General features: G+C 37.1%; 1 protein-coding gene across 7 annotated transcripts in view; it reads right to left on the bottom strand.

Moving 5' to 3' along the window:
• Positions 1-22,770, bottom strand: part of ETV1 (ETS variant transcription factor 1) — a 95,159-nt gene that overhangs the window by 22,292 nt on the left and 50,097 nt on the right. For all 7 annotated transcript variants that reach the window (XM_068550580.1, XM_068550581.1, XM_068550582.1 and 4 more), the window contains 3 exons: positions 22,343-22,472; positions 17,847-18,035; positions 13,204-13,451 (listed from right to left, as the gene is read on the bottom strand). In XM_068550580.1, coding sequence (XP_068406681.1) covers positions 13,204-13,451; positions 17,847-18,035; positions 22,343-22,472 — 567 coding nt within the window. The remainder of the gene's footprint in view (positions 1-13,203; positions 13,452-17,846; positions 18,036-22,342; positions 22,473-22,770) is intronic.

Below are 22,770 nucleotides of genomic sequence, written 5' to 3'. Positions count from 1 at the left end.
AAAGCTGATCTAATATGCTGCAAAAATTCAAAGCAGCAAAACACTGTTGTCATTTTAATGCGCTAGCCATAGTCACTGTGGCGGAAGTTAAGAAGAAGTAAACTAACACACTAAACTACCTGATTTGATTAGTCTTCACCTTTAGTAACGCAGTTAAAATTTCCTTTAAATTAAGATAAGCAAGTATGAAACTAAAAAGCTGTTTCTTGACTTGCATTTTAAAACTGTATTGGGGGCTTCCCTGGTGGCGCAGTGGTTGAGAATCCCCCTGCCAATGCAGGGGACACGGGTTCGAGCCCTGGTCTGGGAAGATCCCACATGCCACGGAGCAACTAGGCCCGTGAGCCACAACTACTGAGCCTGCGCGTCTGGAGCCTGTGCTCCGCAACAAGAGAGAGGCCGCGATACTGAGAGGCCCGCGCACAGCGATGAAGAGTGGACCCCGCTTGCCACAACTAGGGAAAGCCCTTGCACAGAAACGAAGACCCAACACAGCCAAATAAATAAATAAATAAATAAATAAATAAATAAATAAATAAGTTAAAAAAACAAAAAAAACCAAAAAAACTGTATTGGGAAACATAATACTGATTTGGAAAGCTTTACCAAAGGTCTGCCCACAAAGTGCAGTTTTGAATTTGCTAGGCACCTTTCTGATTTGCATATGCGTTACCCCATAGTACAGGATGAAGTTTCTTCTTCAAGGCATGGTCTGCCTAAAGTTTCTAGGAGCTGTAACAGGCCGGATCAGAGAGAAACTATTTGCCACAGTTGTATGAGACATCCCTATAATCTGCTGAAATTGTTTGTTATCAAATAGTGTACAAAGCTGAAAACACTTCAGATTGTAAACTCTAAATAAGAGGGAAAAAGCACCTTGCTTTCATTTGATGCTTCTAGTTAAATTCCTGGAGAAACAATCAGTGTGATAACTTAATTAAGCATTCAAATCTCTGAGAGTAAATGAGAAATCCCAGTAAAATAGAAATAAGTTCGATGTTGTATTTTAATGTGATTTTGCTTTCATGTGAGTGTGCACTGCAGAGATGGATTGATTACACACTTAACTAACTCCTTGAGGAGGTGATGTAACAAGATCAAGTCTACCTAAACTTGTTTATGGTATAATGATGATGGTGGAAATTAAAACTCCAGGGCCAAAATGTGTGTGTCAACATACATCTGAAATTAACAGGTACTTGGTGAGAAATGTGTTTGTGTGTGTGTATTTCATTGTAAACACAGGAGTTTAAACAAGTTTTCAAAGACATTTATTTATCATCTAAACAAATACTGAGCTGTACCAAGAACTAAAGGAATCAATCTCATTCAAGAAAGAAGAGCATTATGACAGATCTTGCCTAAGTTTTGTCTTTCTTAAACTTAAGTTTGTTGTTTCTTCTCATTTCCTGGCAAACTCAGTTTAATGTTTAAAATCCAAAGGTTTTCCAGAGTGCATAAATAAATGAGGTTCATAACGATGTATTTAAATGCACAGGTCTTCACATACATACTAGTGTAGCATCCTTGTACTCTGCATTTCCACTTGCCACGTGAAGAGATTTCGTGTTGCTAATCAAGAAAATATATTTTATAAAGTGTTCTAAAAAGGATGCTAACCTGAGGATTTTTTTTTACACCCAAATCTATTTATAGAACAAACCTGAAAGTAATTAACGCTAAAAAATAAGGCCCGGTATTAATATGTCTGAATTCAAGTGTGAAGGCTTTAAGTCAAGTTTTATAAGATCTACCCGTTGTCAGTCACAAAAGCTCTATGCGAATATAACAACTCAGTCACTGAAACTCATGTGAAGAAGGCAGAAAAGCTGGAGGTGGCTGAAATCTTAAGAGAGTGATGCATTTGGTATTACTTCATTCACACTTAGATGGGAGCTCTGTCATTAGGATTTTTAGTAAACTGTGAATATAAGTAATGTAAAATGTGCAGAGATACTTCTTTTGCCACAGATCAGATGTACTGAATCTACTGTTGACAGACTTTGAGGACAGAAAGAGAACTATGTCAGTCTTTGTATGCCTAGAATAGTGCTTGCAAAACCTTAAAAAAGAAAAAAAAAGTAACACAGTTATCTGCATTCAGATGCTTTTAAAACTTAAAGGCTACATAACCTAAAATAACAGCATAGAATTTTACCTAAGAAACCACAAACTTCTCTTGTAAGCATCTGGGTTTTTTTGCTTTTTTTTTTTTTTGCAGGGGACAGTATCCTACACAAATAACCACCACATTCAAAGAGGATTAGCTTATTATGATCTAGCTGGCTCACAGTTTTACAAGTTTTACAAGCCTGTGAAGGTTTCAGTAAGCTAGAGTTGAAAATAAAGGTGAAATGATAGGAAACACAATTGCACAAAATAAGCACAATTTTAACTTTGACTACTTATTAGATATTATTGCACTCTGACAATTAACGGAAGTTTAAAAAAATATATGAGAAAAGATGCCATTAGTTGCCAAAACGGGCCACAAAAAAAATTCTGAAGTGGGGGAATTTTTCATGATGAGCTTCAAAACTGAATTGTTCCCTTTCTGGAACCTACACAATTTGAAACAAATAAATCATGAATTGCTTTGTCCTCTCACTCATTTCTCCTTGGATCACCTCAATATTCAGATGATTTAGTCTACTTGCTTTGAACATGAATAACACTAGCAGTAAGTTCAGTATGATTGTTTCACTACGTCAGAAACAGCATAATTGTACACTATCTTGTTGGCCATGCACAATATGATTGTTTTAACATAAGAATATCTCTCTTGTTTTGTCTTATCCTTTAGCACCAAAGTGTATTTATAAATATTAGAAATAACAGTGGTACCTCATTCAAGAACTAGCAACAGTCTGAGGAAATCTCTAGAAGTTAAGATAAAATCATATCAACAGAAATCCTTATTCTAATTGCCTGGACCCCTAACACTATATTAGCAATTTTACAAACATAGTCATATTTAATCCTTACAAAAACACAAAAGGTATAGGAATTATTTTCCCCTTTCCATGAATGAGGAAACTGAGGACAAAAGAGGTAACAAAACATGCTCAAAATGACATTAGTAGTAAAGAGGTACCAGGTCCAGGATTCAGTATAATGTTTCCAGTGTCATAGCAAGTGGGTGGTTTTATTTTTTAATGCTAAGAATAACAAAAACATGTGGATGAAAACAGTGAACTGTGAGGGCCCACACACTGAAAAGAAGGGTTAGCAGAATGGAATGTTCAAAGATACTTTTCTAAACTTAAGAGAATAGTAAATAAATCATAATGACTTACGCGTGTCATTCTTTCAGTTTTGCCTTGTTTTGTTTTTCACATGTGTTTTTGAATAGCTACCTTTGTAAAATTTTCAAGAGTGTATTAGAAGCAATTAAATAGAAAATTTACACACACATGTACACACATGATAAAAACAATAATCTACTTAATCTGAAAAAAATTCCTTGAAAAGATTTCAATTAAGTTATGCCTATGTTAGGTAAAAATATTTTATGAAATAAAAAGTCTCCCTTTTCTCTAAACTATTAAATAGTTAAATCACTTAAGTATAGAGATCCTTTAAGTGTAAAATATTCTATAACAATATTCTAAACCTAAACATATACACTCAGATATATACTTGTAAAAAATAAATATTTATCTTCCCTCTCTTGTTCACATTTATGAAACACACACACAGAGGGAGAAATCCAAATGCGCATCCTTAAACTGTCTCATTTAATTGCAAATCTTAGTTGCACATATGAAAACATTTGTATGCTCATCTCACCCACTCACAATAAGCAGTTCTGGGCCTAAGCATCCTGGTTGTTTTCTTTAAAAAGAAACTAAAAATCCCACACTAAAAAAGTACACCCCCCTCCCCGTTCTAATTCCCTTTTTTCATGCTCGTTCAACTCACAAGCAGATTATCCCTCCCTTCCCCCTTTCCTGCCTGTAAAATCCAAGTTAGACAAACACTGTGTGGCTGAAATGACATATCTGAATGGAATTCAGACCCACCAGTTCCTGTTTATGTTTCTGATTTGAGAATGTTGTCTTCTCATTCACTATACATTAGGAACACTGCAAGGCCATAAATAGTGTCAGGTTACATGCAGGCAGGACCAATGAGCATTAAATCATTACTTCCAGTCAACCGGCAAAAGCAGCAGCTGATGGAACACTATACCCTTCAGCTCTGTATAAATGGACATTCCAGAGAGTAAGAGTGTGTGTGTGAGTGTGTGTGTGTGTGTGTGTGTGTGTGTGTATTTCCTTTCAGTCTCCATTTTATGAATGAAACTCCAGGCTCTACAGAGTCCATTCATGTAAGAGAAATGCTTACAGGGCTCTGCCCCTAGGGATCAATCAGTCATGGGTAAAACTGATATGATTGGTTTAAGACAGCCTTCAGCCTTCCATTACTGACTTAAAATACAGTCCCTGTCCGTTTGACCTGTGTTAATGCATAAAGAGTACATCCAGACCATAGTCTCAATTCTCAAATCAAATCACTAGCCAATGCCACTTACTGTAACTGTAGATTTAGAGCATACTGAAGTATTTCTTAGAAAAACTGATATAGTGGACCAAAGTACTGTTTGGGGAGATTTGCTATTTTAGCCGAGAACTGAATGAGGAGAACTCATATGAGATCTGCTAAGCAATAAAAAGCAAAGTCAAATTGTGAGCTCTATTATAATAACAAAATCAATTAGGAAGGCATCACCGTCACTTTTCACAATTTAAGCACCTAAAAACCAGAGATTAAGTGATCTACTAGCCCACAAATCACACACTGAGAAAAAGAAAATTATATTTGGATGCTAGAGAAACAGGTAAGATGTTAATTTTTTCTGAAGGATCAATAGCTCACTCCTTTAAATTCCCAAGTGATTCTCCACTTGAAATTCTTGGAGCAATGGTTTCAAAGTAAGGAGGAAAAAAAATCAGCTGCCATGTTTTAGGAGAAAATGTGGCCATAAGCAAATGACGCTTAGTAATGGAGTAGGGCCAAGGCTTGGCCTTTGGGAGTGTTAAATATCAGGTACAAAAAGCCAAAGTTCATGGAACCATAATCATCGCTGTGCTGGAAATTACTAAAGATGGTAATGCTTAAAAATATCTAGAGTTTTTAGGAGGGAAGAAAACTATTTTTTGAGCAATTATAGGAATGATTTGTAAAGAGTCAGTTCAATACCAAACACTGTTAAAACATATAATGGGTTTTATCACCCATCTGTAACTTGGTCCCTGACTCCAGAGGGAAGAAAATACTTTTCTCTTCCAGTGACCTGAAGCCATATTGGGAAATGGTTGCAGTCAACAATCCCTGAATATATCTCTAACTGATTTCTCATAGGATCTTTGCTATGCCTATAGAAGAAGGAATGAGGAGAAACATGAAAAATTCATGGTCTTTGGTTTTAAATGTGTGCAAGATTTTCTACTATGGTGTCATAATTTAATATTTATCTTCCAATTTCTAATATCTGGCTAATAAAATGATAGAGAATAAATCAAGTTACCACCATATTTAACTTTAAACTAAAATTAAACTAAAATTAAAATACTTGACACAGCCAGGAGGGGAGATGATAAGGAATCCTATAATCTATCATCCAGAGAAAACATGGAACAGAGAAAGACCACTGAAGAGTCAACGTACATTCAATTATTAATTCTTAAATAACATTCTCTTTTTTTGGCTTTAAAAAATTTCAGTATTCTTTTAAGAATTAGTTTTTAAGGTGGTTCAAAGATACGTAAGTAAAAGTGATGAAGTAAAGCTTAATATTTCTAAATGTTTTTATTTCATATTTTTAAAAATTAAAGTTATAATTATCAATCATGGGGCCTTCCATTTCAGAAATGAAGAAGCTAGTTTATAGCAAGCCTGGAAGTTCAAAATAAATATCAGTAGCCTTTACTTCTAGTCTCTCTGTTCCATCCAACTTTAATGAGCATTTTTCAACAGTTTCCTTTTCTCATCACTGCATTCCTTGTACTTCTTGAACAATATTTTTGGTTGTTTACTTATGTATAACTCAATTGTTCAGAAAACATGTAAAAACATCTATTATAAAATACATATGAGGTTAGTTTCCCTAAAATATATATCTCCTCTTAAAAAGTAAATAATAAGAAATCATTAAAAAATAATATATCCTGATGACAGAATTGATGAGATATTACTACAGTAGTAGTAGTAACAATCATAATAGTAACAGTTTAGAAATAAACTACTGAGTACATTTTGCCTTCTGAATTTTGGTGTCTTTTGGTTTTTGGTTTTTGGTTTTTTGTAATTTTGTGCCAAGTTGAGCCAGTTGATTGAGGCCCTGACAAATCATCTCCAAACACATAAAGCACTATTTACTCATATTTCTATGTGGCTGCAGAAAACAATTATGTTTTTCTTGCTCTGTTATCTACTGATTTCATCCTATAACTTTAACCTTAAAACCATATTCTAAATTCTGCAAGGGGAATCCCAAGCAATGCTCACTAAGAGCAGCATTAGGAATTACTTCGCTATCTTCTCTGCTATTTAAGATGAGTACCCATCAACACAGCAAAACACAGAATAACATTTACAACATAAAAATCTTCTCTCGCCATTTCAGAAACGCAAAACTATTTAACTCTTATGACTACAGTGCCAGCTTGGACCTATGTGAGTACCAGATATATTTGTCAGCTCTCACAGATGAAAGTTAAACGTATTCCTAGTTTTAACATATTTAACATGAGCTAAGTATTGTGCATTTATTTTATCATTTCTCTGCCTACATGTAATTTTTCTACATGCTAAGTACAGATAATTACTCTCTAAATTTGAAGGTTTGTCTATTGGCCTTCATCCAAGTCCTAAGGTGATGAAGTATATGGAGAACTTGGGAAGGGTTGCTAGGATTTAAAAATGAAAGATAGAAAAAGCCCGTCTTATTTTTCCAAATGTAAGCTTTCCTTATATGTTCTTTTGTTTGTTTTGTTTTTTAATTTTTTGGCCATGCCACACAGTATGTGGGATCTTAGTTCCCCAACCAGGGATCGAACCCTCGCCCCCTGCAGTGGAAGCGTGGAGTTCCAACCACTGGACCGCCAGGGAAGTCCCGTATCTGTTTTAGATACCGCAGTCCTTCATAAGCTTTCTGCTGAAAAATAGATTCAGCTGACAAAAGTTTAAAAATGACTCTTATAGTTAAATTTTAAGCCATCAAGCTATCAAGTGTTTTAACAAAGAGTGAAGTCCAATAAGAAAGAAGGCTCAGACAAACTCAAAGTTTATATAATCAATCAAAGAATTTTAGAGCTGGCTAGGCCATCAATTTGCTACTTTTCCTTCTAATTATTGTTCAGCCTTTTCCAGAAGAACTATTAGGAAAAGTTACTTCTCTGACAATCTCGATTTTTGATAATGTTTATGGTGTATTTTTAAAAAGGAAATAGAACGCATTATAATCTGAAATATCATTTGAAGTTTTATATTTTCCTATCTTACAGCAGTGAGCACCTAACAGTTAGAATAAAATTTGGGGACTGTCTAATGTGAAACAAATACCCCCACATTAGGAGAAGCACACCTTAAGTTTTAATGCAAATGCTTTCTTTGCCCTGGGTCACATAGAGCTTTTAAAAAACATAGGCAAATACTCATTCTAAAAATTAGAGAAAAGGATAAATAATATATTGTTAGATATATTGTACTTTATTTTGGACAATTATATAGAAAGATAGGCTGTGGACTGTACACTAAACTAAGAATAAGAAAACCTTGGTTCTGGTTTTGGCTGTTTCACACAACACCTGTGTAACTGATGGTAAGTTAACTTGAATGAGCCTCGGACATTTTATCTGTACAATAGGGCGTAAAGAAGGAATGCTGAATTAGGTGATACCCCAGAGCTTTCATGAGTTTAAAGATTTATGATTCTATGAAACAGCTATTTGCGTCAATTTCCCAATTGAAAATAATGCTAACATTTACTACCACATAAATGCGACATGCCTCCAAACTGAAAGAAGGCCTCATCAGTACCAGGACTCACGGCCCTGAAAAACACAATTAAAAAACACAGAAACTTTTTCTTCAGAAAACATGATGTCAGCTTTCTCCCCTACCCTCTACAACTACTTCCTCCTCTCCCGAAGCTCCAAGCATACGTTTTCCCCCTTTTTCTTACTTCAGAAACCTTATTCTGTCTCTGAAAGTTCTCTTTCCCCTCTTCCTTCCCAGCTCCTAGCTTAAATTGCTCCACCACAGGGCTGGGAGGTATCTTTTAAACTAATTAAAGTAATAGAATAGGCGCTGAGTGTTAAAAACACCTTATTAATGTATCACCCCCTCCAATCAACTCCTAGGTTAAGATTTTTAAGACACCCCAAAAATGCAAAGGAACGTAATAGCATTAAATGATGGGACTGCAAGGACAGTGCAGGGATGAACCTGAAACCCACCAAGTAGCACATTCATTCTCTTCCCTCTCTAAGGCAGTCCTGGAAACAAACGAATAGAAAGTCAGGTTTGCAATGAATGCAACTATGTCATCCTTAACTTAGCATCCTTTTCACTTATAGGACTGATGTGATTAATTTGGACACTTTTTTTCTTCAACTCTAAATTGGTTGATACTTTAAAATATAATACGTACTCTGATTAGGAAAGCAGTACGTAAGCACTACTGAAAGACAAAGCACTTTACAGACAAAATAAATATTGCCTATAATAGCACCACGCATATATAACCACATTATTTCTGTCCTGAGTCTTATTTTGCATGAGTCGGGCTTTACACTTATAATTTTTTTTATTCAATAGTCTGATTTCACTAAATATTTTTTAAAAACCTGACTTCTAATGGCTGCATAATATTTGTTATTGATAGCCATAACTTACATTACCATTCAATTACTCTGTAATATTCCTCCCCCCACTAAACATTCATCCTGCGTCTCCCCTTCCTTAAGATAATTTTCTGAGAGTGAAAATACCTACTAATCAAAGCACATGAACATTGTGTGCTGATATTTTCTTAAGTCAAACTTTAGTTTCATGTGCCCACCACCTTCCTAAAAATACTACCTGAAGCTATGCAAAACCAAAACCAAAACAAAAGACGAATCAACGAACACGTACAACTCTAATAAAATATGTTGTTGTGAGTATCTAAAATATTTACTTCATTGAGCATTTTGAATCTGCAAAACCTCACATGCGAGCATGAAAATGGGAAAATAGCCACGATTTTATGAAAATGGAGCACTGCATCCATATGAAGCGCACAATGCTTATTCAACGCTTTTTACGTAGTCACTTGGCCATAGGGGCAAAAGAGGGGAATCCGGTTGGATTCAAGAAAAAAACAACCAACCAACAAAAAACCTGTGTCTTGCTTTATGCAGCACCATTAGGCTAGAGAAACAGAGGAGGAAAACAACAATAATAGATGCAATCGGACTGTTGAGAACTTAGTATCATATAATCATGATCACACTGTACTGGTTCACCAAATTGGCCCTAAATATCAATTTTTTTTATCTCCTCAGTGTCTTCTGATCCAAGATGGGTCCTTTTTCCTGAATAAAAATTTCTACTCTACTAACATAATATTTTGCAATTTTTTAGCTTAAATACTCAGCAGTTGAAATTGCATTCCTGTAATTATAATTATAACTAATAGACCTTCCATTTCCCATATCGTAATTAATGTCAGGCTTTATTAGAGCATAATCATGCTACCTTTTCACTTACAAAGCTTCTTTTATTTTCACAACATTTATGTTATATTGAATTAAGCAAGAACGAGCTGTAGAGGCCTTCTTAAAGGACAACCTTTGGATCACAGATGCTGAGCAAATGGACTATGAAATGTTTTTTGCATTGTCTTTAAGTCACATAAAGTACTTTCTAATGTGCTACTTGTTCAACATCAATAAGTGAACAAAGAACTTAATGATTCAGTGATAAATACATTAGATTTCCTAAAAAGGTTATTTAATATTCTGTCAGCAAGGATGAAAGAACTAATGACAACAAAACAAAACATCTGGAGATCGTACTTGTTGACGGCAATGTATGACGTATACAGATGCGTCAACTTAATTGCAGCAATTTGGTGGCCAGTAAAACATATTTTGAAACACACAGGTTAATTTTTCATCTGCCCTGGTTACACAGTAACTACAGTTCTTTAGACCACATCCATCCAGAAGATACAACTTTACTATATTTAACTATTCAAGCGAAACTGAAGTGTATCTTATTGGCAATATTGAAATTAGAATTCAAAGGTGTTGTCCAACTTTAGCAATCTGAAATATAATTTACAGGGGAGAAAGTAACATAAATTAACAGCTTCTCAAATATTAAACAAATATTCCACAAGTCATTTGCAAGGTTTATGGCAACTTACAAAAGAGATGTCCTATGTACCTTTAAAATAGGATACTGGACCGTTATAGACTGAATGATCGTGTCCCCCATAATTCATTGTGAAGCCCTAATGCCAAAAGTGATGGTATTTGGAGGGGGGCGGGGGCTTTGAGAGGTGATTAGAATAAGACTAGGTCATGAGGGTAGGGCCCGCACGGTGGAATTAGTGTCCTTATAACAGAAGAGGAAGAGAGACCAGAGCCCTCTCTCTGCTGCATGGGGACACAGTGAGTAAGTAGCTATCTGCAAAGCCAGGAAGAGAGGCCTCACCAGGAAATGAATCTTCTGGCACCTTGATCTTGGACTTCCCAGCCTGCAGAACTGTGAAAGTTAAATGTCTGTTACTTCAGCTTTCCCAATGATGGTATTTTATTATAGCAGATTGAGCTAAGGAATGGACTATCCTTCTTTCGGTTAGAAGTGACTGAATCTGTGCTTTTGAGGGTCAGACTGTGGCTGACTCTGAAATTCATATTATATATGGTCCACAAATAATGCAATTGAACCTCACAGCCCCAGTTCCTATTTTTTTGCCCTCAATGGATTATTTAAATCTTTTTCTTGTTTGGTTCACATCTTCTTAAGAAAAGTTACACGTCTTCAACATGATGTTATATATAATTTTATATACAATATAAATATAAGGAATATATATATATATACGTGTGTATATGTGTATATATATATATATATATATATATATATATATATGTATGGAAAACCACAGAATCAAGAAAATGATTTCAATGATAATCTTTCTGAGATTATACATATAAAAACATTTCTAAAAAACACCAAGAAATTTCTAAAAATGCTATGCCTTACAAGTCCTTTTGAATCAATTATTTGGGCTATTTTAACTGATTTCCATGTAAAGTTTCTTGAAATCACGATGAATTCAAAAACCTGTGCAGCAAATTAAAATTTGGTTTGGAGCGTAAGGATAACATCAGTTAACAGGACTAGAAACTTGCAGAGAGAAATGAGAAGTATCTATAATAAAGCCCATTGTAGTGCAGGGTTCTTAATTATGCCCGTAAATCATGGACAAACATAAAAGGTTCTGAAGTGTAAACACTATGGTACATTCTAGGACCGCCTCCAAATTACAGGGCCTGGGACAAGCACTCAAGTACAGTCTCTCACACCATATGTTTAAATTTTTAAACTATAAACCAGCCAAACAAACCGATAAATAAATATGTTCTCTCCTCCTATTCGTTGAACCTATAACAAAATAACAACTTGGAAGGCCAGGCCAAACCTAGAATTTGGGAAAATCTCTAGGATTAGTGCTGAACGAGGATGATTATGGAGCCAGTTTTCAGTCTTCAGACCCCAAGCCCACCCCACCCCCTTCCTGCCTCTCTTCCTATCCCTCAACCCCACATTGTTCCACACCATGGGGGCCTCACACACCAAACATATGGGCACAACCAAGCTTCATCCGCATCCTCCCACAAACAGCTGTCCCTTGGCCACCTCCTTGGACCTAGAGGTACACACAGGAACAGTGTGATCTGCCTTCAGAAAACTAGGCCTGGGACAGACTTGCTCAGGCCCTGGAAGTGGACTCATGGCTGGCTGGGCAGGGAATTCATGGGTCCTGGGTAGCTGGGGTACCTTCCAGAAGTAGAGGTATAGCCTCTCAGTGGGCAATTCCCCTTAGTCCTTTTCAACTTCTTGCCCAATGAGGAAGGGTGGCCAGAGGGAGACTCTCAGTGGTAGGGCTTCTTCTTGCTGAGCTTTAAGACCAGTTTATAATAAAACAGGTAACTTTACGCAAGTTGGAAACTTAAGACTAGGAGACAATTTTCTTTCGTCAAGTAGAACCGATAGAAAAACTCAGCAGAGTTATGCCTAGAGAAGCAAGAGTTCCTTCATAAAGAACATCCATAACTTTGCATCCAGATGAAAGGAGGTCACATTGTTTTCAAATATTTTTAAGTCCACAACCATCTATTGACCATGCTTACAATAACGTTAGTAATATTTTGCCTGGTGCCCTTCTTAGAAGCATTAGCTTTTATTTCATACTTTTTCCCCAAATTCCTGAGATTTCTGAGGCAGGTGTCCTGATTTTGAGATTATAACAAGAGAAATGAGCACAGAATAGTTAAGTAATTTTTCTGAGTTCTTAAGGTCAAATATTGGCAAAGTTGGTGGTAACATTAACAATAGACATAAGTGCTTTTTAGTTTCGGGAAACCCCAATTCTCCATCTTGACATACTATTTAGTGAGATCTTTCGGGCTCAGTGAGACTAGAGCTAAGCTCTATTATTGCTATTTTTGCTATTCCTCTCCCAATATGGAAGAATCCTTACTTCTGGACCCTTGGAATCTTGCCACAGGAATAAAGAAACAAACAAACAAACAGTTATAAGCAAAAAGTTACTCAGTACAGAAGAATATTGCTTTCTGTAAATATTGCTATTAAACAGTGCAGCAGGAGCAAATGGAAAGAAAGCCCAGAATCAAGAAAAGAATGATCATGTTACTCTCTTGGGCTGAGAGTGTGCGTAATTTTACAAATTGTACTCTTCTTTGGACAGGTTTCATTTCTAGACACTATTTCACCCATCGGCTCATACCGAAATGATTTGACAGTCCAACCCTTCACATAGAGAGAAAGATTCAAAGAAGGAATAAATCAGAAAGATTCCACCAAAAAATGGTCAGGAGCCACCCAATCTGTGGCCAACACTAATGAAACTGACAAGCAAGTGAAAAGATATCTTAAACATAACTTAAAGCACAGGCCTACCTGAATCATATGCAAAATCTCTGGGCTCCTGTTTGATCATCAGAGGAGGGGGGAAGCTTTGGCTGGCCGCACCACCAACCATGGTATTGTGTTCATACACTGGGTCGTGGTACTCCTGCTTAAAGCCTTGAGGTGGGAAGGGAATGTTTGGCTCAGACATCTGCCGTTGGTACATGGGACGTCCTTCCCTTGGCATTGTCGGCAAAGGAGGAAAGGAATTACAGGGTTCAGAAAGTTGGCGGCGAAATCTGGGAAATAAGAGAGCATGTTTCAAATAAAATAGTAACAAGGAATACCCTTTAAAAATACTGGCACGATTTTTAACTGCTTAGTTAATGAACATGACACCAGCTGACCCGAAGTGTAAATCTTTAACAAAGACTAGATATCTCCTTCCTGGGTCAGTAGCACTGTGCTTTCTTATCATAATACATCTTGTGTTCCCCTTCTAATTAGTTCCATTCAGCACCATTTCAGTACACGACAAAAAGTTAAAGATGTGCTTCGAGGAAGGCTAGGAGAGCACTGTAGTGTTTGCAAGAAATACACACTCTAACAGTTAAAATGCCCAACTAGAAATCAACTGGATCATTTACCAGATTTCCTTATTAAGAGGGTCTCAAATTAATTATAGACAAGAAAAACAAAACAAAACAAAACAGGGGAACCAGAAAGAATCTGATTTCAAACTGCAGCTTCCAACTTTTAATTCTGTTATCAAACTAACCAACCAACAAACAAACAAAATCAACCAAATAAAAACTTCCTTATTGGTTTTCCTTCCCTTACCATCAGTTATCAAGGGAGCAAGAAGGGAATGACTTTCTTCTCAAGTGTGCAGGACTCTTACCTCTTCAACAATGTCCTAAATAACACTGTATTCTAGTGAGAAATTAAACTGGGAAATATTATAGAGACCGAAATCCAAGCTAGTTTTAGAAGACTACTTCTTTACTGTCAAACAGCAACACAGAACTCACTGGCTTCCAAGAGCTTCAAACAAAATATCAGGTTGATAAAAATAAGCATAAAATATTACAGCAGACCTCCAATGATGGAAGGAACACGCATGCATCACATAGCTTTGGGACAGGTCGTGCTGTTAGGTCATAAGGAAGTTCTGAGGCCTTGGCAGAAGGCTGAGAGTGAGTCTCTACGCTCCTTCCTTCTTGGTTATCCTGTGTACTGATTGGCTAATCACTTCCTCGTTCAGTTCTGTGTTTCTCATCCTAATATCATTGACCCACGGCAAAGATGTGGATTAATTAAAGATTTAACAGCTCTAAAAATGCCCAGGAGTGCTTAAAAATAACCTACCCAACATCTCTATGAGCAAATGTAAGCCTATTAACTCCCCCGCACCAGCCCCCAAAAGCATTCCTCAGACTTTAATTTGGAAAGTTAACATTTAATTTTGGTAACGTTAAATGAAAACAAGGTAAAAGCGAAAGAATGGCAAGGCAATTGCTTTAGCATTTCTAAGAACACTCCACCCTGTGATTTAACTCTAGCCTCTCTGGCTGCCATGGAAAGCACTGAAATTCCACCTACACCTGCAGAAAATAAACTTAGAAACTCAGATCTAGCAAAATGGGCTGACTGGCACTGCATTCACTTCCCTTCTCTTGCTTATTTCATTAGCCAAAAAAAGAAACAAATTATCATTAAGAACTGTCAAGGAATGAATCCGAAAATTGTAAGTTGAAGTTAAAAAAAGAAACCAGCTCACTTGGGAAGCCTTCAAAGGAAGATAATAAGACTTCTACTAAAAGCTTTGTTGAAAAATCAAGCCATTTGTTTTCACAAGTCAACATGATTCCAGTTGGTACTCACTGAGGACCACGAATATATCAAACACACGTGCTTCATAAGAAACTACAAGTTTGTGGTATCATTCTTATGACCAATTGTAAAGAGAAAGCGACTCCGGAAGCTTTCTGGAGAGAGTTCATGGGTAAGGAGAGCGTGCTGATGAACTCCTGGGTAAAGAAAAACAGTGTCTTAAGTGGTGGGAAACATTGAGAAAAAGAGACAGGGCTCCTGCACAGTGGGTTCAGGAAAAAGTGCCAAAGGGCTGGCCCAAGGAGCAGAACGAGGCTGAGGAAAGGAAGCGGGGTGCAGCCCAGCTGGCCATGACGCATTCCCAGAGTGAGGTGGGGTGCCTCGGCTGGATGGGGCTATTTGGGGGAAAGGATCTGTTCCCAGAGCAAATTTGCCAATTATAACTGAGGGACTGTCATTTGTTGGCTAGAGCTCTCCAAGAAATCCTCCTCAGAAGCATACGGCTTCAGAGATTTTCCTGGGATCGGCCAGCTGGTGCTGTCCTCAACACTCAGTGGGGGGCAGTGGGAAAAGACCCTGAGCTTCCCTCTCCTGGTTCCGGGCCGGCTGTTCTCAGTCTCAAATATTTGACTTCAAGTAGAGGAACTAAAATGGATTTGGCTACAGCATTTCAAGCTAGGTCACCTAAAAACAGCCATACTGCTTGTTCAGCAGTCACCTTCCATAGGAAAGAACTATTCTGCACAGAGCACCCGACTATGCAATCTCTAATTCTGGCCCTCATCTGAGGTGTGAGACGAGCGATCAAGAACTCTGGGAAGTCACCAGAAGTAGACAAAACAAAACTTGCTTTTCTTTGACGTCCTCTTTTTCCCTTTCAGCCCTGCACAATGTGCATCTGTTGAATGGCCCACCCGGCAATAAGATGTCTTTCATCTGTATTTACAAAACTGTTTACACAGATGCACATACCATTACACTCGGACAAAGTCTCAAGTCCACAGGGTGAGAAGGGAAAGATAATGGGAAGCATTTCATAACTAAAGCACAAGAGGACTCAGGGATGGAAACCAAGGTAGGAAAGTTATTACTTGGTCTCACATTGGAAAGAATGCTTTCATCTTACCTTCATATCAAAAGAGTTACTGAACTTGAGACTGAGTCCCATTAAATAACCTATAAAAAGCAGATCTGAGTATTCCCTTATTTTCAGAAAGTTGCCAGTGGCACATCTTCTGGTTTCCTCTGCTGATCTGGGAGATTCCTCTGGCTGAGTTATTTTTATAATGGTGTGTCAGAGCCAGTTTGCACGGGCTTCTTCTTAAATTTTCAGGAATTCTGGGAGCCAACTCTTAAACACAGCCATTGTTAAGAATTAAATTATGTAAATTTATAATTATTAAAAAATTATATTTAAAACAAAGGCAGAAAACACTCAAAACTCATCACTTCCTAATTCTTTTACTACATTTTACTACTAATTATACTAATTATGCTCTAGAGGTTATGTCTATTGTATCTGTTTGGCAGAGATACTGTTTCATGGCATGTTACTACACATCTCTTTGCAATTCCACATTCAGGGTTATCACAGTGATAGCCTGGAGTCTGCCATGGGGGCAATATTTACATCCAGACTCATCAAATGCTATAGATCAAGGTCTTTGGGTTTTCTCTCATAGAGAGAATGCTATAGATCAAGGTCTTTGGGTTTTCTCTCATAGAGAGAATGCTGTAGATCAAGGTCCTTGGGTTTTCTCCCAGAGAGCCCGTTGTTAACCATTTACCAGCACACCACTCACTCTATATAAGTACAAGGTAGAAGGGGAAGAAAGGATGCTATACATAATTGACTTGTGTTTTAAGTTGTATTATTAAGGCCCCTAAAGGTCCTCCAATATTTTATTTCAATACGAATTTTTTTCATCTCTAGGAGTCGAGAATTACCCACCGTAACATTCTCTCTAGCTCTATGTTGTGTCTTGCCTTGTTCCTTTCTAAGTAATACTAGTTCAGTCTCTACCTCTTTATATTCTCAGTGTTCAGGGTCATGCCTCTACTGACATTAAATATTGATCACTTGGAAAGGAGGAAAGATAGTTCTATCAAATAAGTTTTCTTCTGCAAAACTATGTACAGCTAAACCACTCATCTAAGGTAAAGAACCTAATTCTGTAAGCCACCTACTAAAATTAGTCTCCTAACTTTATAGAAAAAGTACACACATATGCTCATAAAAATGGGATGATCTGATTTAAAGTTTAAGTGAAGCAATTTAATTCAAGCAAAGCGAAAGGGAAATGTTCAAATGTCAGTATATAGATTAATTTTCCATTTTAGCAACCAATTTAAATGTTTATAAAGGAATGTTTATAAATGACCTTCTCCACAAATTATTTATAGCTAAAGATAGGGCAAGCTCTTCCTAAAAATATTTTGCACAGATGTGCAAAATTAATACACTCCCCTTGAATTTACTATAGGTCTTAGAAATTGGTAGCAATAGGAATTTCTTCTACGAATGCTAAAAACAGTTGTTTTTTTGGTTTGTTTTTTGCTTTTTTAAATGGTACTTGCATTTACCAGAGGGTAAGGGTGGGAGAAGGGATAAACTGGGAGACTGGGATTAACACATACACACTACTACATATAAAATAGATAACTGATAAGGACCTACTGTATAACACAGGGAACTCTACCCAGTACTCTGTAATGGCCTATATGGGAAAAGAATCTAAAAAAACAGTGGATATATGTATATGTATAACTTAACCACTTTGCTGTACAGCAGAAACTAACACAACATTGTAAATCAACTATACTCCAACCAAAATTTTTTTTTAAATGGTACTTGCAGTTACCTGTGGTCCATGGGGTAGCTGCTGTCTTGAATGGGCTGCGACGGAGGGAGGTGAGCTGGGAAGGCGCGGTCAGGTTTCGAAGTGTGAGCTGAGTTGGGAGACGCATGGTGCAGGGGGGACACTGGGGTGCTGGATGGTGTTGGGGGGTTGGAGGGCCTCATTCCCACTTGTGGCTTCTGATCATAGGCACTACCCAAGGAATGAAAGAAAAGAGAACATGTGCTTCTTGGGAGCAATTAAAACTTTTTTTTCCCTCAACCCAAGGGAAGAAAAAATATTTTTGGCTGAAGTCTTAAGGAAGTTGGAATTTCGTATTTTTTGGTTTCCATAGCTCTAGAACATGTAATCTTTGAAACTGTCACACACTTAAAAAGAAAATAGGATAATGAATGTATAACTTGGCAACAGCATAAATATAAAACATCTATTTTTAATACACATACAAACAACACAGTATAAGGAACATCTCTGTCAATGAAAGCAGTAGCATATTATTTCCATCTATTCTTTTTTTTAATTATTATTATTTTTTATACAGCAGGTTCTTATTAGTCATCAATTTTATACACATCAGTGTATACATGTCAATCCCAATCGCCCAATTCAGCATCCATCTATTCTTGATATGTCTTCTTAAGCAAGTTTCATAGATCTTTTCTAGCTCATTAAATATTTCTGATATTATAATCCTTCTATATATATTTTTTTAAAGTATTTGCTTATTTATTTATTTATTTATGGCTGCGTTGGGTCTTCGTTTCTGCGCGAGGGCTTTCTCTAGTTGCGGCAAGCGGGGGCCACTCTTCATCGCGGTGCGCGGGCCTCTCACTATCGTGGCCTCTCTTGTCGCGGAGCACAGGCTCCAGACGCGCAGGCTCAGTAATTGTGGCTCACGGGCCCAGTTGCTCCGCGGCATGTGGGATCTTCCCAGACCAGGGCTCGAACCCGTGTCCCCTGCATTAGCAGGCATATTCTCAACCACTGCGCCACCAGGGAAGCCCAATCCTTCTATATTACATAAGATTTTAGAATAAGAACTAACATCAGTTTAACGAGATGCGGATCATACCTGGCTCGCCTTTATTTGTGGTAGAACTCTAAGAAGGCCATGCTTCTGCCTTACTGTCATTTTTTTAATGTAAAATAAATGACGCCTGGCATTAATTTCCTCACATAGGATAATAAAGGTTTATGAGGCAAATTAATAAAGATTTATGTCTCTGATATCTTTAAACTTTCTTGGAGTATAAGAATAGGTACAGGGGGCTTCCCTGGTGGTGCAGTGGTTGAGAATCTGCCTGCCAATGCAGGGGACACGGGTTCGAGCCCTGGTCTGGGAAGATCCCACATGCCGCGGAGCAACTGGGCCCGTGAGCCACAACTACTGAGCCTGCGCGTCTGGAGCCTGTGCTCCGCAACAAGAGAGGCCGCGACAGTGAGAGGCCCGCGCACCGCGATGAAGAGTGGCCCCCGCTTGCCGCAACTAGAGAAAGCCCTCGCGCAGAAACGAAGACCCAACACAGCCAAAAATAAATAAATAAATTAATTAATTAATTAAAAAAAAAAAAGAATAGGTACAAAATAATGTTCTTAAGAGTAAAATCCTGTTATCATCGTCTAACTTCTGAACACAATTACAAAATAATAAAATGAGTAAGCTTGTTTTTATATACATTATGAATTTAAGTTGCTTTCTTTAGCGTAGCTCTCAGGAATATGATTTAACTAATTTTTGTAATCTAAAAAATACTTTATTGAAAACAAATTTTACTTAAGTTTCTGAACAAAAAAAGATGTTCTAGATTAAAATACTGTATTTCATTTTAAAATAAAAAGCATTCATTAATATATATTTTTCTTTAAAAAAGAAACTTTAAAAAAAAACTGACTTAACGTAATAATTTACCCTGTTGCACCATCTATACAACAGAACAACATCCAAGTGCAAAAATACTTTATAGACGTGAAGGAGTATGTGCTGCATAAGTCTTGCTTGCTTTAAAGCAAAGTCAGTGGAACTCATATTATGTTTGGTTCTACCTATTTCCCTTACCAATATTTCTGAATGTGAACCCACTTCTTTTATAAAATGGTTCACCTGTCTCATTCCCACATAAAAAGAACAAAATGATACATCTCCTGTCCTAGAATATTACTTTTTTCCCTTATGAAATGCTGTATTGAGTTACACTGTTTGTATAGAAATGGAAATAACAAAACTTAATCCATATATCACTGTGGGAATTATTGGTCCCCACGAAGAACCTCAAAATATTCAGGTAATTCTTCTACCATTAATTTATGAAAGTCAGATGTGTCTTTCTTCTTCATACGTCCATAAAGCAGCAGTTATTTCATAGTCACACTTCCGATCAATGCTAAAATGCAATGGCAATTCTATACCTATTTGGTTTATTAATTAAAAATTCCTCCACGTGTTAAATAATTACTCTGAGACTACACAGTACTCTTAAGGAGAAAATGCAAAAATTAAAAACACGATAAAAATAAAACTCAGATTGATCAATATTGTTTTATCTGAACTCAGTATGTTTTAATAGTTGGCTTCTACGAGAGATCTGTTTTATAAAGGCTTTGCAGTTCAATTGAACTGCCTCACCATTTCAGGCTCTGGTGAACCTCCTAGAAAAGCAGATATAAAAGACAAGTTTGCAAGAACAAATAGTGATAGAATATCCAAGCACTGGTCAGGTACTGTGAGACTGCACAAATCGAAGTTTCTCAAATCTTAAATATCTTGGACAACAAACTAGTGAATGTAACAAAAAGGAAGCAGACTCACAGATATAAAGAACAAACAAGTGGTTACCAGTGGGGAGAGTGAAGCTGAGAGGGGCAACACAGGGGTAGGAGATTAAGAGGTACAAACTACTAGGCATAAAACAAGCTACAAGGACATACTGTACAACACAGGGAATATAGCCAATATTTTATAATAACTATAAATGGAGTATAACCTTTAAATGTTGTGAATCACTATCTTGTACACCTCTATCTTATATAATATTGTACATCAACTATACTTCAATTTAAAAAAAAAGGAAAAAAAAATTATTCCACAAAAAGAAAAGAGAATATATGTAAAAAAAAATCTGAGGAAATAGAAGACTCCTTTGGATTATAATGTATTATGAACTTGAATCAACATAATTTATAAGACCACAAATATTTGCAATCATTTTTATAAGTTTCTAAACTAACTCCTTTAAAGAACTACGTACGTCTCTACTATAATTGAGAGTAATAACATACAATATACAGAGCCAACTTTTTCCGTACGCAATTAGAGACCGATATGAAAAGCAGTAGAATGCAATTTACTATGAAGGGTTTTTAATGAACATACATGTTATCAAATTTTCCAACAAATGAGCAATGCACTTCTACTGCTCCACCCTTTATTATCATCCGAAGGAACAACTGGCTTTTTAATAGATAATAGCCTCTGCTAAGCCTTATAAAGTTCTAACTTTACTGCAATTGTCCATGAATGCATCTTATAGATCATCTGCAAAACCTGTCAGATAACTAATGTACTGCTTAGACCTGCCAAATGGTTCATTTTTTCCTACACACTCTAGCTAAAGTGCATAATGCTTTCTAATGAGAACTTTCAGTAGCTATTCATGCATGCAAAGTAAGAACCTCTCTCTCTCTTTTTTTTTTTTTTTTTAAGTGAAGAGAGACACAGGAAGCACCTTTCTCTTTTCCTTGTTTATTTATTTATTTATTTGGGCACACCGCACAGCATGTAGGATCTTAGTTCTCCTACCAGGGACTGAACCAGTGCCCCCTGCAGTGGAAGTACGGATTCTTAATCACTGGATGGCCAGGGAAGTCCCCAGACCCGCTTTTCAATCCCATAGTGCATCACTACAGTAGAAAAGCAACTCATGATTTGGATAAAAATGACTGCTTTAAAATGATTCTGGGGGCTTCCCTGATGGCGTGGTGGTTAAGAATCCGCCTGCCAATGTAGGGGACATGGATTCGAGCCCTGGTCCGGGAAGATCCCACATGCCGCAGAGCAACTAAGCCCGTGTGCCACAACTACTGAACCTGCGCTCTAGAGTCCGTGAGCCACAACTACTGAGCCCGCATGCCACAACTACTGAAGCCTGCGCGCCTACAGCCCGTGCTCCGCAACAAGAGAAGCCACTGCAATGAGAAGCCTGCACAACCCAACGAAGAGTAGCCCCCACTCGCAGCAACTAGAGAAAGCCCGTGCACAGCAACAAAGACCCCAAAAAAAAAAAAAAAGATAGGTCTCTGACTTGACCTTTAATTAAAATGATTCTGAAAGTATGTAATCAGACAGTAAATGGTCCTTCCGAGTTCTGCTAAACACATAACCTAATTAGCTTGCTATATGCTGAAGATGTCACTCATAAAATATGACTTGAGATTTTATATTATGCTGGAATTGTGTTTCAATGAGAACCATCAGGCCTTCTCTATACACCTGATTGCTTTACCTGACATTGTACAGGCACTTTTCTCCATAGCTGAATTTAAAGGGCTGTTCTTGACTGCAGGCAGAGCCAAGTTCTGAACATGGACTGTGGGGTTCTTTCTTGATTTTCAGTGGGAGGCCATGAAAAGCCACTAGAAAACAAAACACAAATACCCACAAAAATGAAATACAGTTAGGAATTAAGTACACTAATCTCTTCTACTCCTCTTGGTTAAAATGTCACTAACATTTCATATTAACTTTCATACATAAGAAAAATCACATTGGATGAATTTCATGCAAGAAAGGATTCTGGAGAATCTCCATATACTCGTTGTTTGCTTTTATTGCATAACGAAATGCATGCTTCAACTCTCTCTCATTACTTAAAGTCAAATGAACTACTTGTAATCGGCTTAGCTGATACTGACAATACTAGAAGCTCAGTTT

Source organism: Eschrichtius robustus, chromosome 8, assembly GCF_028021215.1.
Source record: "Eschrichtius robustus isolate mEscRob2 chromosome 8, mEscRob2.pri, whole genome shotgun sequence".
Taxonomy (NCBI): domain Eukaryota; kingdom Metazoa; phylum Chordata; class Mammalia; order Artiodactyla; family Eschrichtiidae; genus Eschrichtius; species Eschrichtius robustus.
Note: the sequence above shows the minus strand (reverse complement) of the source record. Positions and strands in the feature narration are given on the sequence as shown.